The sequence below is a fragment of the Cervus canadensis genome, chromosome 13 (genome assembly GCF_019320065.1).
Source record: "Cervus canadensis isolate Bull #8, Minnesota chromosome 13, ASM1932006v1, whole genome shotgun sequence".
Taxonomy (NCBI): Eukaryota; Metazoa; Chordata; class Mammalia; order Artiodactyla; family Cervidae; genus Cervus; species Cervus canadensis.
Window position 1 is genome coordinate 4,870,164 of NC_057398.1, and position 14,714 is coordinate 4,884,877.

A 14,714-nucleotide genomic window follows, 5' to 3' on the forward strand; every position below is an offset into this window, starting at 1 on the left:
AGAAATAAGTCATGGCTAATAAACCTGATTAACATAGGCATAAAAAATCCTTAACAGAATTCAACAAACATTAAATGGATCACACACTGTGATCAAGTAGAATTTGTAGCAGTGATGCAAGGATGGTTCACATCTGTAAAATAATCAATGTGCTACACCACATTAACAAAATATAGAATAAAAGTTATACAATCTTATCAATCAGTTCAGTTCAGTCGATTAGTCATGTCCGACTCTTTGCGACCCCATGAACCACAGCAGCCAGGCTTCCTTGTCTATCACCAACTCCCGGAGTCCACCCAAACTCATGTCCATTGAGTCAGTGATGCCATCCAACCATCTCATCCTCTGTCGTCCCCTTCTCCTCCTGCCCTCAATCTTTCCCAGCATCGGGGTCTTTTCCATGAGTCAGCTCTTCACATCAGGTGGCCAAAGTATTGGAGTTTCAGCTTCAGCATCAGTCCTTCCAGTGAACACCCAGGACTGATCTCCTTTAGGATGGACTGGTTGGATCTCCTTGCAGTCCAAGGGACTCTCAAGAGTCTTCTCCAACACCACACTTCAAAAGCATCAATTCTTCTGCACTCAGCTTTCTTTAGAGTCCAACTCTCACATCCATACATGACCACTGGAAAAACCATAGCCTTGACTAGATGGACCTTTGTTGACAGAGTAATGTCTCTGCTTTTTGATATGCTGTCTAGGTTGGTCATAACTTTCCTTCCAAGGACCAAGTGTCTTTTCATTTCATGGCTGCAATCACCATCTGCAGTGACTTTGGAGCCCCCAAAACTAAAATCTGCCACTGTTTCCCCATCTATTTGCCATGAAATGATAGGACCAGATGCCATGATCTTAGTTCTCTGAATGTTGAGCTTTAAGCCAACTTTTTTACTCTCCTCTTTCACTTTCATCAAGAGGCTCTTCAGTTCTTCTTCACTTTCTGCCATAAGGGTGGTGTCATCTGCATATCTGAGGTTATCAATATTTCTCCTGGCAATCTTAATTCCAGCTTGTGCTTCTTCCAGCCAAGCATTTCTCATGATGTACTCTGCATATATGTTAAATAAGCAGGGTGACAATATACAGCCTTGATGTATTCCTTTCCCTATTTGGAACCAGTCTGTTGTTCCATGTCCAGTTCTAACTGTTGCTTCCTGACCTGCATACAGGTTTCTCAAGAGGCAGGTCAGGTGGTCTGATATTCCCATCTCTTTCAGAATTTTCCACAGTTTATTGTGAGCCACAGTCAAAGCTTTGGCATAGTCAATAAAGCAGAAATAGATCATTTTCTGGAACTCTCTTGCTTTTTTGATGATACAGTGAAGGTTGCCAATTTGATCTGGTTCCTCTGCCTTTTCTAAAACCAGCTTGAACATCTGGAAGTTCACAGTTCATGTATTGCTGAAGCCTGGCTTGGAGAATTTTTGAGCATTACTCTACTAGCATGTGAGATGAGTGCAATTGTGCGGTAGTTTGAGCATCCTTTGGCATTGCCTTTCTTTAGGATTGGAATGAAACCTGACCTTTTCCAGTCCTGTGGCCACTGCTGAGTTTTCCAAATTTGCTGGCCTATTGAGTGTGGCACTTTCACAGCATCATCTTTTAGGATTTGAAATAGCTCAACTAGAATTCCATCACCTCCACTAGCTTTGTTCGTAGTGGTGCTTCCTAAGGCCCACTTGACTTCACATTCCAGGATGTCTGACTCTAGGTGAGTGATCACACCATCATGATTATCTGGGTCATGAAGATCTTTTTCCTACAGTTCTTCTGTGTATTCTTGCCACCTCTTCTGAATATCTTCTCCTTCTGTTAGGTCCATACCATTTCTGTCCTTTATTTTGCCCATCCTTGCATGAAATGTTCCCTTGGTATCTCTAATTTTCTTGAAGAGATCTCTAGTCTTTCCCATTCTATTGTTTTGCTCTATTTCTTTGCATTGATAGCTGAGGAAGGCTATCTTATCTCTCCTGGCTATTCTTTGTAACTCTGCATTCAAATGGGTATATCTTTCCTTTTCCCCTTTGCTTTTTGCTTCTCTTCTTTTCACAGCTATTTGTAAGGCCTCCTCAGACAGCCATTTTGTTTTTTGCATTTCTTTTTCTTGGGGATGGTCTTGATGTACAATGTCATGAACCTCTGTCCATAGTTCACTAGGCACTCTGTCTGTCAGATTTAGTCCCTTAAATCTATTTCTCACTTCCACTGTTTAATCATAAAGGATTTGATTTAGGTCATACCTAAATGGTCTAGTGGTTTTCCACGCTTTCTTCAATTTCAGTCTGAATTTGGTAATAAGGAGTTCATGATCTGAGCCACAGTCAACTCCTGGTCTTGTTTTTGCTGACTGTATAGAGCTTCTCCATCTTTGGCTGCAAAGAATATAATCAATCGGATTTCAGTGTTGGCCATCTGGTGATGTCCATGTGTAGAGTCTTCTCTTGTGTTATAGGAAGAGGTGTTTGTTATGACCAGTGCGTTTTCTTGGCAGAACTCTGTTAGCCTTTGCCCTGCTTCATTCTGTACTCCAAGGTCAAACGTGCCTGTTACTCCAGGTGTTTCTTGACTTCCAACTTTTGCATTCCAATCCCCTATAATGAAAAGGACATCTTTTTGGGGTGTTAGTTCTAGAAGGGCTTGTAGTTCTTCATAGACCCATTGAACTTCAGCTTCTTCAGTGTTACTGGTAAGGGCATAGACTTGGATTACTGTGATATTGAATGGTTTGCCTTGGAAATGAACAGAGATCTTTCTGTCATTTTTGAGACAGCATCCAAGTACTGCGTTTTGGACTCTTTTGTTGACTATGGTGGCTACTCCATTTTTCTAAGGGATTCCTGCCCACAGTAGTAGATACAATGGTCATCTGAGTTAAATTCACCCATTCCAGTCCATTTTAGTTCACTGATTCCTAGAATGTCGATGTTCACTCTTGCCATCTCCTGTTTGATCACTTCCAATTTGCCTTGATTCATGGACCTAACATTCCAGGTTCCTATGCAATATTTCTCTTTATAGCATCAGACGTTGCTTCCATCACCAGACACATCCACAACTGGGTGTTGTTTTTGCTTTGGCTCTATCCCTTCATTCTTTCTGGCATTATTTCTCCACTGATCTCTAGTAGCATATTGGGCACCTGCTGACCGGGGAGTTCATCTTTCAGTGTCTTGTCTTTTTGCCTTTTCACACTGCTCATGAGGTTCTCAAGGCAAGAATACTGAAGTGGTTTGCCACTGCCTTCTCCAGTGGGCCACATTCTGTCAGACCTCTCCACCATGACCATCTTGGGTGGCCCCACACGGCATGGCTTAGTTTCATTGAGTTAGACAAGGCTGTGGTCCATGTGATCAGATTGGCTAGTTTTCTGTGATTGTGGTTTCAATCTGTCTACCCTCTGATGCCCTCTCTCAGCACCTACGGTCTTCCTTGGGTTTCTCTTACCTTGGACATGTGATATCTCTTCATGGCTGCTCCAGCAAAGGGCAGCGCTGCTCCCTACAACAGATGCATAAAAAGCATTTGACAAAATTTAGCATCCATTTATGATAAAAACTCTGAGTTAAGTGGGTACAAAAGGTACATACCTGAATATAATAAGGGCCATAATGACAGGTTCACAGCTAATATCATAATCAGTAGTTAAAAGCTTAAAACTTTTACTCTAATATCAGGAACAAGACAAACCATTTTATTCAACATCAACGTTGCCATTTTATTCAACATAGAATTGGAACACCAAGCCACAGAAATCAGAGAAGAAAAAAATGTCATCCAAATTCAAAAGGAAAAAGTGAAACCGTCACTATTTGCAGGAGACATGATATTATATATAGAAAACCTTAAAAGCCAGGGATCTTTTAGAGCTAATAAACAAATTCAGTAAAGTTACAAAATACAAAATTAACACACAAATATCTGTTGCATCTCTTACTTTAACAACAAACTATCATAAAGAGAAATTAATCAAACAGTCTCATTTACAATAACATCAAAAAAAAAAAGTACCTGTATTTAACCAAGGAGCTGGAAGACCTGTATACAGAAAATTATGTCATTAATTAAAGAAATTGAAGAAGACAAATAAATGGAAAGATATTTCATGTTCTTGGATCAGAAGAATTAACACTGTTAACATGTTCAGACTAACCAAAGCAATCTATAGATTTAGTGTAATCCCTATCAAAATTCCAATGGCATTTTTCACAGAAATAGAACAAACAATCCTAAAAATTTCATATAAGCCAAAGGACCACAAATGGTCAAAGCAATCTTAAGGAAAAAAAAAAAAAAAACAGCTGGAGACCATGCTCCATGGTTTCAAACTGTATTATAATGCTCTAGAAATCTAATTTTTTTTAGCTCATTATATTCAATTTAATTACCTCTGAAATACATAGAAACATTTTACATATTTCCTTTGGTTCACATTTCTAAGAAACAAAGTGATGGAAGAGATGTTTAAAAGCTACAGGTGCTGGAGGGCAAGGACCAAGTGAAGCCCTGACAAGTAGACAGAGTTTCCCCAGACTAATTCAGAAGCTCAGAGAGAACAGCATTCTCTGCACATGTGTATGCAGTGTTAGCCTAAAAGCAGTCACATAGATCAATGGGACAGAATAGAGAGCCCTGAAATAAATCCCCACTCATGTGGTCCATTATGGTGTCAGGAAAACTGAACAGCTATATGCAAAAGAATAAACCTGGACTATCATCTTACACCATCCAGGAAAATTAACTCAAAGTAGATTCAAGACTTGAACATAAGACCTAAACTCATAAAACTCCTAGAAGAAAATGTAAGCAGAAGCTCATTGATATCCATCTCAGCAATGATATTTTTTAAATTTGACACCAATAGCAAAGGCAATAAAATAAAAATAAACAAGGGGACTACATCAAACTAGGGCTTCCCTGGTGACTCAGACAGTGAAGTGTCTGCCTGCAATGCGGGAGACCCGGGTTTGATCCCTGGGTTGGGAAGGTCCCCTGGAGAAGGAAGTGGCAACCCACTCCAGTACAAAATCCCATGGATGGAGGAGCCTGGTAGGCTACAATCCACGTGGTTGCAAGAAGCTGGACACGACTGAGCGACTTCACTTCACATCAAACTAAAAAAGCTTCTGTACAGCAAAGGAAATCATCAACAAAATGAAAGGGCAACCTACTGAATGGAAGAAAATAATTGCAAATAATATATATTTCCAAAATACATGAAGAACTCACACCACTCAGTAGTAAAACATCAAACAATGTGATTTAAAATGGGAATAGGATCTGAATGGACATTTTCCAAAGAAGAGACATAGATCACCAAAAGTTACATGAAAAGATGCTCAACATTACTAATCATCAGGGAAATGCCAATCAAAACCCCAAATGTTATATCATCTCATAATCAAGGTTCCTCAAAATATAAAAAATACAACTACCATACAATGCAGCAGTTCCACTCTGGGTATTTATCCAAAGGAAATGAAAACACTAACTTGAAAAGATATCTGTACCCCAATATTCATTGCAGCATTATTCATTAGCCTAGATACAGAAACAATGTAAGCGTCTATTGATGGATGAATGGATAAAGAAAATGTGAGAGATAGGTAGATAGATAGATAATAGAATATTATTAAGCCATAACAAAGAATGAAATCTTGCCATTTGCAGCAATATGGATGGACATGGACCGTGATGGCATTTTTCTAAGTGAAATAAATCAGATAAAGAAAGACAAATATTGTATGATCTCACTTATATGTGGAATTTTTCAAAAAAGAAAGAAAGAAAGAAAAAAAAGCTCATACATGGAGAAAACAGGTAGGGCCAGAGGCAGGAGCTGGGGGTTTGGCAAATTAGGTGAAAGAAGTCAAAAGTTACAAACTTCCAGTTATAAGTCATGGGGATGTAATGTACTGCACGGTGACTCTAGTAATGCTGTATTGCATACTGAAAGTTCTAAAGAGAGTATAAAAGGTTCTTATCACAAGAAAAAAATAGTCTGTACATATGTATGGTGTTGGATATCTACAAGACACTGTAATGTTCATTTTGCAGTATTTTATATATATATATGTATATATATATATATTATAAGTACACCTAAAGCTAAGACAGTGCTATCTCTCAATTTTAAGAAAAAGCCCATATTTTACAACATAATATCTAAATTATCTTTGTAAAGAAAACAAAAAAATGCCACACTAAAATTGTAAAATATATTGGAAAGATATTATATCTGTAACCAGTGAAACATAATTAATCATATATGCAGTAGCATAATTTAAGAAAAAAATATTTTCAAAAAGTAGTGTGGGAAGGGTAATTAATAATTGCTTTTGCTAAAATATAAGGTATGGCTGACTCTTCATTACAAGGTGATTAGAGGTGCAGTCGAAAACCCACACATAGTTTTACCTTTATTCTCCCACATCCACTGCCAGTCCGTGGCTCTGCATTTACGATTCCACCCGCTGCAGATGCCGCCGTCCTTAGGCAGGAATTTAAATTTAAATTGTTGAAGAACATTCTAGGTCTAAGGAAAATAGGCAAACCTGGCATTCTAAAACTTTTTAATTCTTGGTAATATTGTAACCAAGAATGAATAATTTTATATACTAAAAATGTATATATTTGTACTCAAGAGAAGAATTTAACATAGTCTATTAACTTCCAGAAATATTGCAAAATTGAGTGAGGGCACACACATTTTTTTTCATAACCTGCATGGCTTTCGTCATTTTCCAGGCTCATTCATTCAGAAAAGCTTACCCTAAAATGGTCAGTCTTTATAATCTTAGCGCTGCTGCCCTCCTGTGGACTATTAAGGTATCTGACGGTCCCTTTCTTACATTGGTCAGATTTCCATCATTGCAGATTCCCAGAAGCCATTTTTTATTTTGTTTTAATTAACTAGCTATTTTCTTCTTGCCTTCTAGGAAATTAACTTTTGAAAAGAGGCTAACATCTGTGTGCTCAGTCAACTGTTTTTCCTTCACTCTGGCTTAAAAATCTAAAGAAAGTGACCAAATTGCCTTAAGTATGAATCACATTGAGAAAGGAACCGCCCTGACTCCTGACTTGCTAGCCACCCCCAACCGCCCAAAAAAAACAAACTTGTTTGGGGTAGTAAATTCATATTAGCTGGGCATCAAACTTAGGCACTCAGCCTTTTTATTGTCCAGCTCTCACATCCATACATGACTACTGGAAAAACCGTAGCTTTGACTAGACGGAACTTTGGTTGACAAAGTAATGTCTCTGTTTTTAATATGTTGTCTACATTGGTCATAACTTTCCTTCCAAGGAATAAGCATCTTTTAATTTCATAGCTGCAGTCACCATCTGCAGTGATTTTGGAGCCCAAAAAATAAAGTCTGCCACTGTTTCCACTGTTTCTCCATCTATTTGCCATGAAGTGATGGGACCGGATGCCATGATCTTTGTTTTCTGAATGTTGAGCTTTAAGCCAACTTTTTCACTCTCCTCTTTCACTTTCATCAAGAGGCTCTTTAGTTCTTCTTCACTTTCTGCCATAAGAGTGGTGTCATCTGCATATCTGAGATTATTGATATTTCTCCCGGCAATCTTGATTTCAGCTTGTGCTTCCTCCAGCCAAGCATTTCTCATGATGTACTCTGCATAGAAGTTAAATAAGCAAGGTGGCAATATACAGCCTTGACGGACTCCTTTTCCTATTTGGAACCAGTCTGTTGTTCCATGTCTAGTTCTAACTGTTGCTTCCTGACCTGCATACAGATTTCTCAGGAGGCAGGTCATGTGGTCTGGTATTCCCATCTCCTTCAGAATTTTCCACAGTTTATTGTGAGCCACAGTCAAAGGCTTTGGCATAGTCAATAAAGCAGAAATAGATGTTTTTCTGGAACTCTTTTGCTTTTTCGATGATCCAGCGGACATTGGCAATTTGATCTCTGATTCCTAGGCCTTTTCTAAAACCAGCTTGAACATCTGGAAGTTCACAGTTCATGTATTGCTGAAGCCTGGCTTGGAGAATTTTGAGCATTACTTGTGTGAGATGAGGGCAATGTGCAGTAGTTTGAGCATTCTTTGGCATTGCCTTTCTTTGGGATTGGAATAAAACCTGAACTTTTCTAGTCCTGTGGCCACTGCTGAGTTTTCCAAATTTGCTGCCATATTGAGTGTGGCACTTTCACAGCATCATCTTTCAGGATTTGAAATAGCTCAACTGGAATTCCATCACCTCCACTAGCTTCATTCTTAGTGATCCTTCCTAAGGCCCACTTGACTTCACATTCCAGGATGTCTGGCTCTAGGTGAGTGATCATACCATCGTGATTATCTGGGTCATGAAGATCTTTTTCCTACAGTAGTTCTGTGTATTCTTGCCACCTCTTCTGAATATCTTCTCCTTCTGTTAGGTCCATACCATTTCTGTCCTTTATTGAGCCCATCTTTGCATGAAATTTTCCCTTGGTATCTCTAATATTTTTGAAGAAATCTCTAGTCTTTCTCATTCTACTGTTTTCCTCTATTTCTTTGCACTGATCATGAGGAAGTCTTTCTTATCTCTCCTTGCCAGTCTTTGTAACTCTGCATTCAAATGGGTGTATCTTTCTTTTTCTCCTTTGCTTTTTGCTTCTCTTCTTTTCACAGCTATTTGTAAGGCCTCCTCAGACAGCCATTTTCTTTTTCTTGGGGTGGTCTTGCTCCCTGTCTCATGTATAATGTCACGAACCTCCGTCTATAGTTCATCAGGCACTCTGTCTATCAGATCTAGTCCCTTAAATCTATTTCTCACTTCCACTGTATAATCATTAGCAATTTGATTTAGGTCATACCTGAATGGCCTAGTGGTTTTCCCTACTTTCTTCAATTTAAGTCTGAATTTGGCAATAAGGTAGAGAAGGCAATGGCACCCCACTCCAGTACTCTTGCCTGGAAAATCCCATGGATGGAGGAGCCTGGTAGGCTGCGGTCCTTGGGGTTGCTAAGAGTTGGACACGACTGAGCGACTTCACTTTCACTTTTCACTTTCATGCATTGGAGAAGGAAACGGCAACCCACTCCAGTGTTCTTGCCTGGAGAATCCCAGGGACGGGAGCCTGGTGGGCTGCCATCTATGGGGTCGCACATTGTTGGACACAACTGAAACTACTTAGCTGCAGCTGCAGTTGGAAATAAGGAGTTCATGATCTGAGCCACAGTCAGCTCCTGGTCTTGCTTTTGCTGACTTACAGAGCTTCTCCATCTTTGGCTGCAAAGAATATAATCAGTCTGATTTCGGTGTTGACCATCTGGTGATGTCAATGTGTAGAGTCTTCTCTTGTGTTGTTGGAAGAGGGTGTTTGCTATGACCAGTGCATTCTCTTGGCAGAATTCTATTAGCCTTTTCCCTGCTTCATTCTGTACTCCAAGACCAAATTTGCCTGTTATTCCAGGTGTTTCTTGACTTCCTACTTTTTCATTCCAGTCCCTATATTTAAAAGGACATCATTTTTGGGGTGTTAATTCCAGAAGGTCTTGTAGGTCTTCATAAAACTGCTCAACTTCAGCTTCTTCAGCATTACTGATTGGGGCATAGACTTGTATTACCGTGATATTGAATGGTTTGCCTTGGAAACAGAGATCATTCTGTCGTTTTTGAGATTTCTGGGGTTCTGTATTTCCTTGTGTTCCATACACTATTTGTGAAGGATGTCTAACAGCCTCCAGAGGTATCTGAGTCCTAATGCCTGCAAACTGGGAATGTTTTCTTATAACTAAAAAAAAAAGGTCTTTGAAGAAAAGATCTTGGATGGGGAGATTATCCCCCCAAGGTGGGGCCCTAAATGTAACCATGTTTAATCCTCACAAGAAGAATGCAGAGGGAGACCTGAGTACAGCAGAAAGACAGTGAGACCGCTGAGGCAGCGTGCCAGGGTGCTGGCTCGGAGGACGCAGGAGGGGGCCGCAAGCCAAAGCACGCAGCTCTGCAAGCTGAAAAAGGCGAGGAAACAGATTCCCTACCAGTACATCCCTGGGGACTGTGGCCCTGCCTGTAACCTGATCTCACGCTCCGACCTCCAGAACTCAAAGAACACACATGCGTTGTTTTAAACAGCAATCGTGTGAATGTTTGCATCACATCGAAATTCCTGTTAAAATACTACTCCAGAGGTGTCAGCATTAGCCAGTGAGGGCCACTGGGAAGTCATTAGGTCTTGAGGGTGGAGGCCTCCTGACTCGGGATTAGGGTCCTTATGAAAAAAGACCCAGTAAAATTTGCTCACCCTGCTGCCCCAGGAAGTTACCGCTAGGGGGCACTGTCTGCAAACCAGAAAGCTGGTTCTCCCCAGACACCACCTCCGCCAGGGCCTCGATCTTGGTGTTCTCAGATTCCAAACTGCGAGAAAGAAATCTGCTGTTTACAGGCTGCCTTGCCTGGAGTGTTTGTCAGAGCCGCCCGGAGCCCCTATGACAAACACCAGGTTTGCTGTACTTTGTGAAAGCAGCCACAGAAAAGCTAAGACAGAGGGGCTCTCGCCCCTGATTGCACAGCGGCATAACCTGCGCAACTTGCAAGTCAGAATTGTAGGGGTGGGACCTGAAAACCACCACTCTAACGGCCCCTCGGGTGATTGTGATGGGAAGGTGGGTGGAATCACATTAGAACAGACCCAAAGCAGAGCGTTCTTGTGTTCAAGGAAAACTCTCAAACTGCCCCCCGAATGTAAACACACCAGTCTGCTAGGCACCCCCATAAAACTATACACCAGCTTCTCAAAACGCGGAGTTGCCAACATCTTACACGAAGACTTACCAGGTCCGAGATTTAGCGCAGTCTTTTTACTCTAAGTTGGTCAAAGATTCGACTTCTCTCCTGTTTATTGAGATTGACCGGCCCTTAGTTCCGCAGCTGGAAATTCTTTGCCAGTGCAACCGGCGTGAGGCTGCGGGTGCCTTCAGCCCAATGCACTCTCCACTGATACGCTTCCAGTAAATATGTGGCAAAACTCAGGTAATGCCTGGCAAAGAATTTTCTAGCCAGGTAGAAATCATCGCTTGGAAAACCGGACTCAAGATATCTCCAAAAGAAACATTTTGCTTAGCAATTTATTAGGAAAAATCACTTGGAATGCTGATTTTAGGTAAAGAGCTGCTAGCCTGCAGATGAATAAAGCAAGATAAACCTAAATGAGGGTCACCTTAGTTACTTGGGGCATGCATTTTGCTTTTCATGACCCAGCCTTAAGCACTGTTAAAAATTAAGCATTCATGAGAACTCCAGAAACTACTTTTACGGAAAAGATGTCCCAAGTCACTGTTTTTTATGCTATTATGTTCAACTCTGTCTTCTGGCACTTTCTCATTTGGGAGCTGGAATCACAGCAACCTGCTAGCAGAATCTTTGAGTTACTTGTTTTTTTGGCAATATCTAGCCTAGAGCCAGGACACAGTAGGTGAATCAGAAGTTGTTCGGTTTGTTACAGCTGAACCAAAGCTGTCGTGCCCATAGGTCTGTGGTAGCTTCCTCAGCAGAGAGGTGAATAAAGCAATCCAGGGTCTTAACTGTTCCCACATCCTGGGAACCAGAACCTGAATTCTCCAGCCAACAGCCCCAAATAGCCCTGCAGCTACAGTGGGAGGTGCCCCCCATTCCCAGGGAAGTTTTCCCAACAGAGGCTTCACCCACCTCACCCCACCCCACCAGGCAGGGCAGCCAGCTGGGGGGAGACTGGCAGGAACTGGACCTTGAAAGGCTTCCCAGGTGGTTGAGATGCCACCGCTTAAGGAGAACCACTGGTGTGAAAGCAAAGTCCTGCAGGAAGGTCAGGAAATGGCTACCCGCTCCCATATTCTTGCCTGGAGAATCCCATGGACAGAGGAGCCTGGCGGGCCACAGTCCGCGGGGTCGCAAAGAGTCAGACATGCCTGAGCACAGCACAGAAAACAGTTTAAAACACCACAATTTTTAGTAAATTTCCTATCTTCCTGAACTACTTCTTCAGATATCAGTGTGAACTAATCTAAACCTGGCATCTCATAGTTACACCATGTCAGAAATCTTATTTTCAACAGAAGATTGTATTAATATTAATAGAAGTAGATACAGGAGAAGGTAAAGATATGAGAGAGGCATTTAGGGCTAATATATAGGCAATTCAATTTTTTCTTAATGACAAAAATAATACAAGTTATGTCCTATTTTCTCCTAAACAGAAATAAATTTGCAAAGCCCTGTCTGTATTATCTGGGAAGGCACTCGACTTACTTGTGTCCCCATGCCCCTGGAGGAACATGTTTTCCACTAATATCTGTGGAAACAAAATCTACATTACTTTTTAAGAATTTAGAATTAGTAATTCATTTTTTGAAGCATTAAAGATCATCCAGTGATCTTTCTCAGTGGGTCTGTGCATATGTTCTGAGGATGCTCAGCTGATATAGCAATAGGATATAAAGGCTTGAGATAAAAATGACAAGGCTTCCTATGAGAATCCTTTTTCTAGTGTTATTCCAATAGTTTGAAGGGGAAATAGAGTTATTTCTGTATTTACACAAATACATATGTAAGGGAGCAGAAGGCAAATGAGGCAGGATAGTTTACAATGAATATAACAGAGAATATTGTGATTTCAGGAATGCTTTAAGTGATGCCTCCAAATCTCTTGGGCAATGCATTCCTTTCCTTTACTGTTAGGGTACTAGGGTAGAAAAGCTGTACAAAATGATTCATAGCAGTCTGTGCTACCTCCAAATATAAACAGACTAATTCCAGACTATGAAAACGTAGGTTGTCTTTACAAGTTATTTAAAAAATATATTCCATAAGAATGCTCAAAATATCATTTGACTTGGCCTTATTCCTGCCAGGTTACCTGCCTAAAACACATTTCACCTTTCTATCTAAGTTGCATTAATATAGCTCAGAATTCACTCACCCATGAACCTCTCCCAAACAATTCCAAAGTGATATCTTTCTTTGGAACTCATAGCCTTTCCTCTCCATACCAGTTGTACTTATTTTTAAACAATTTTAAAAAATAAACCATTTTCCCTGAGTAATATGTGCTTATTATTGAACACACAGAAAATACAGAAAAATATAAAAATTATCTGTAATGGCCTCCTTCCAGTGGTAGCGTTCTTAAGCTTCTTGCATATTATTTTACATTTCCAGGTTTGTATCTTGAGATTATACTGACTGTATAATACTGATATCTTTTTAAAAATTTTTACTAAATGACAACCATTTCACCCTTTACTCAAAATTGTATATGAACACACCCCATAGCATTTGACAATCATATCTTTTAATTGCATTCTTTCAATTTCTCATTCATTCTTCTAACATTGAGTAGTCATTTTAATTTACCATAGATTGTGCTTTTATGTTTTCTTTCCCATGCTAAATTAACATTTGTGTAAGGCTCACTTTTTTAATTTACATAATTTCTGAGTATAGATAATCAAATGAGAAGTGTAAATATTTGAGAATGGATTTATCAAAATTACAATTATTCCCCAATCTTTGGAAAGCATACTTTACAGCATTTCAAATTGTGCACGTTGACTACTGAGCACCTTTCAAATAAAACAGTAGGAGGTCCTCAATGAATTTGTCTCAACCTTTTCTTTTAAAATAGTTTCTTTGTTCACAACGTTCCAAAGTAGCAAAGTTAATCATTTGCAGCAACATATGGTGGATAAGGATTGGGTCAGAGTCCATACAGAGTCTAATTTCTGTGCACCTGGACAGGTCCAGGGGCAGAGAGCGCAACACAGGTAAAGAAGCAGACTCCAGACGCAGCCTCATGCTGGAGCCATCAGAACGTGTTCCGGAATCAGGCTCTTTTCATTTAGTTGCTTAACTCTGAAACCTCTTGCCTTTGACAAAAGAAACAGTAAGTAAAGGTCAAGTCACTCAATACTCCCTCTCTTATCTACTCGGTGCCTAGATTTACGCCATACTTTTTCTTGCACTCAACATAGGAACCACGGCAGGGAGGAAGTAGATGCTTCTTTTGAATTTATATCGATAATGTATGTGTCGTCCTTGCATCATGATTATCAGCATAAAAATTTTGAGTAATTCATAGGATGATCACGCTCTCATCTAGATAAAAATCTGTTATTTCAGTGTCCTTCCTTGACAAAGTAATATAAAGCTGGAGAATACCTTATATTAAAATGTTGATTGAAAAGGAGCCAATTCATGCCACCAGAGTAAGATCTGAGAGTTATAAAATGTAAGAAGTGACTTCACAGAGATGCGAACATGTACCCTTGAAGATGCTGGAGCTCTCCCAGCATGCAACGAAGCTCCCTCCTCTTAGTCTGGATTCTGGTCACCCCTTCACCCTCTTCTATTGTGCTGAAAGCAAACATTATCTAGTCAGGAGAAACTACACTTGGGATTTATAAGCAATCTCAATTACTTAAAAGAAAGATATCACCTAGGATTTCTATTTACATGTTCATCATCTTTCTTATTTTCAAATGTTTATAATATAGAAGGGAGTCATCAAGGAGAATTTAGAAAATGCAGGAAGATAATATGTAACACTTATCAGTCACATGTACTTATATTACTCAATGATAGCTATTATTAATACTTTAATTTTCTTGTAATCTTTCTTTATATGTTTCTTTAAACACATACACCTTTCTTAAATAGCTATTATTTTTATACAATTATTATTCTTAAAGTTATTATTATTTTGTAGATTTATACTATATTCCCTGTAGACGGA

General features: G+C 39.8%; 1 protein-coding gene across 1 annotated transcript in view; it reads left to right on the top strand.

Moving 5' to 3' along the window:
* LOC122452313 overlaps positions 1–10,815 on the top strand; it is a 28,896-nt gene extending 18,081 nt beyond the window's left edge. Inside the window, exon 9 of the mRNA XM_043485822.1 lies at positions 10,264–10,815. Coding sequence (XP_043341757.1) covers positions 10,264–10,815 — 552 coding nt within the window. The remainder of the gene's footprint in view (positions 1–10,263) is intronic.
* Positions 10,816–14,714: the final 3,899 nt, after the last annotated feature.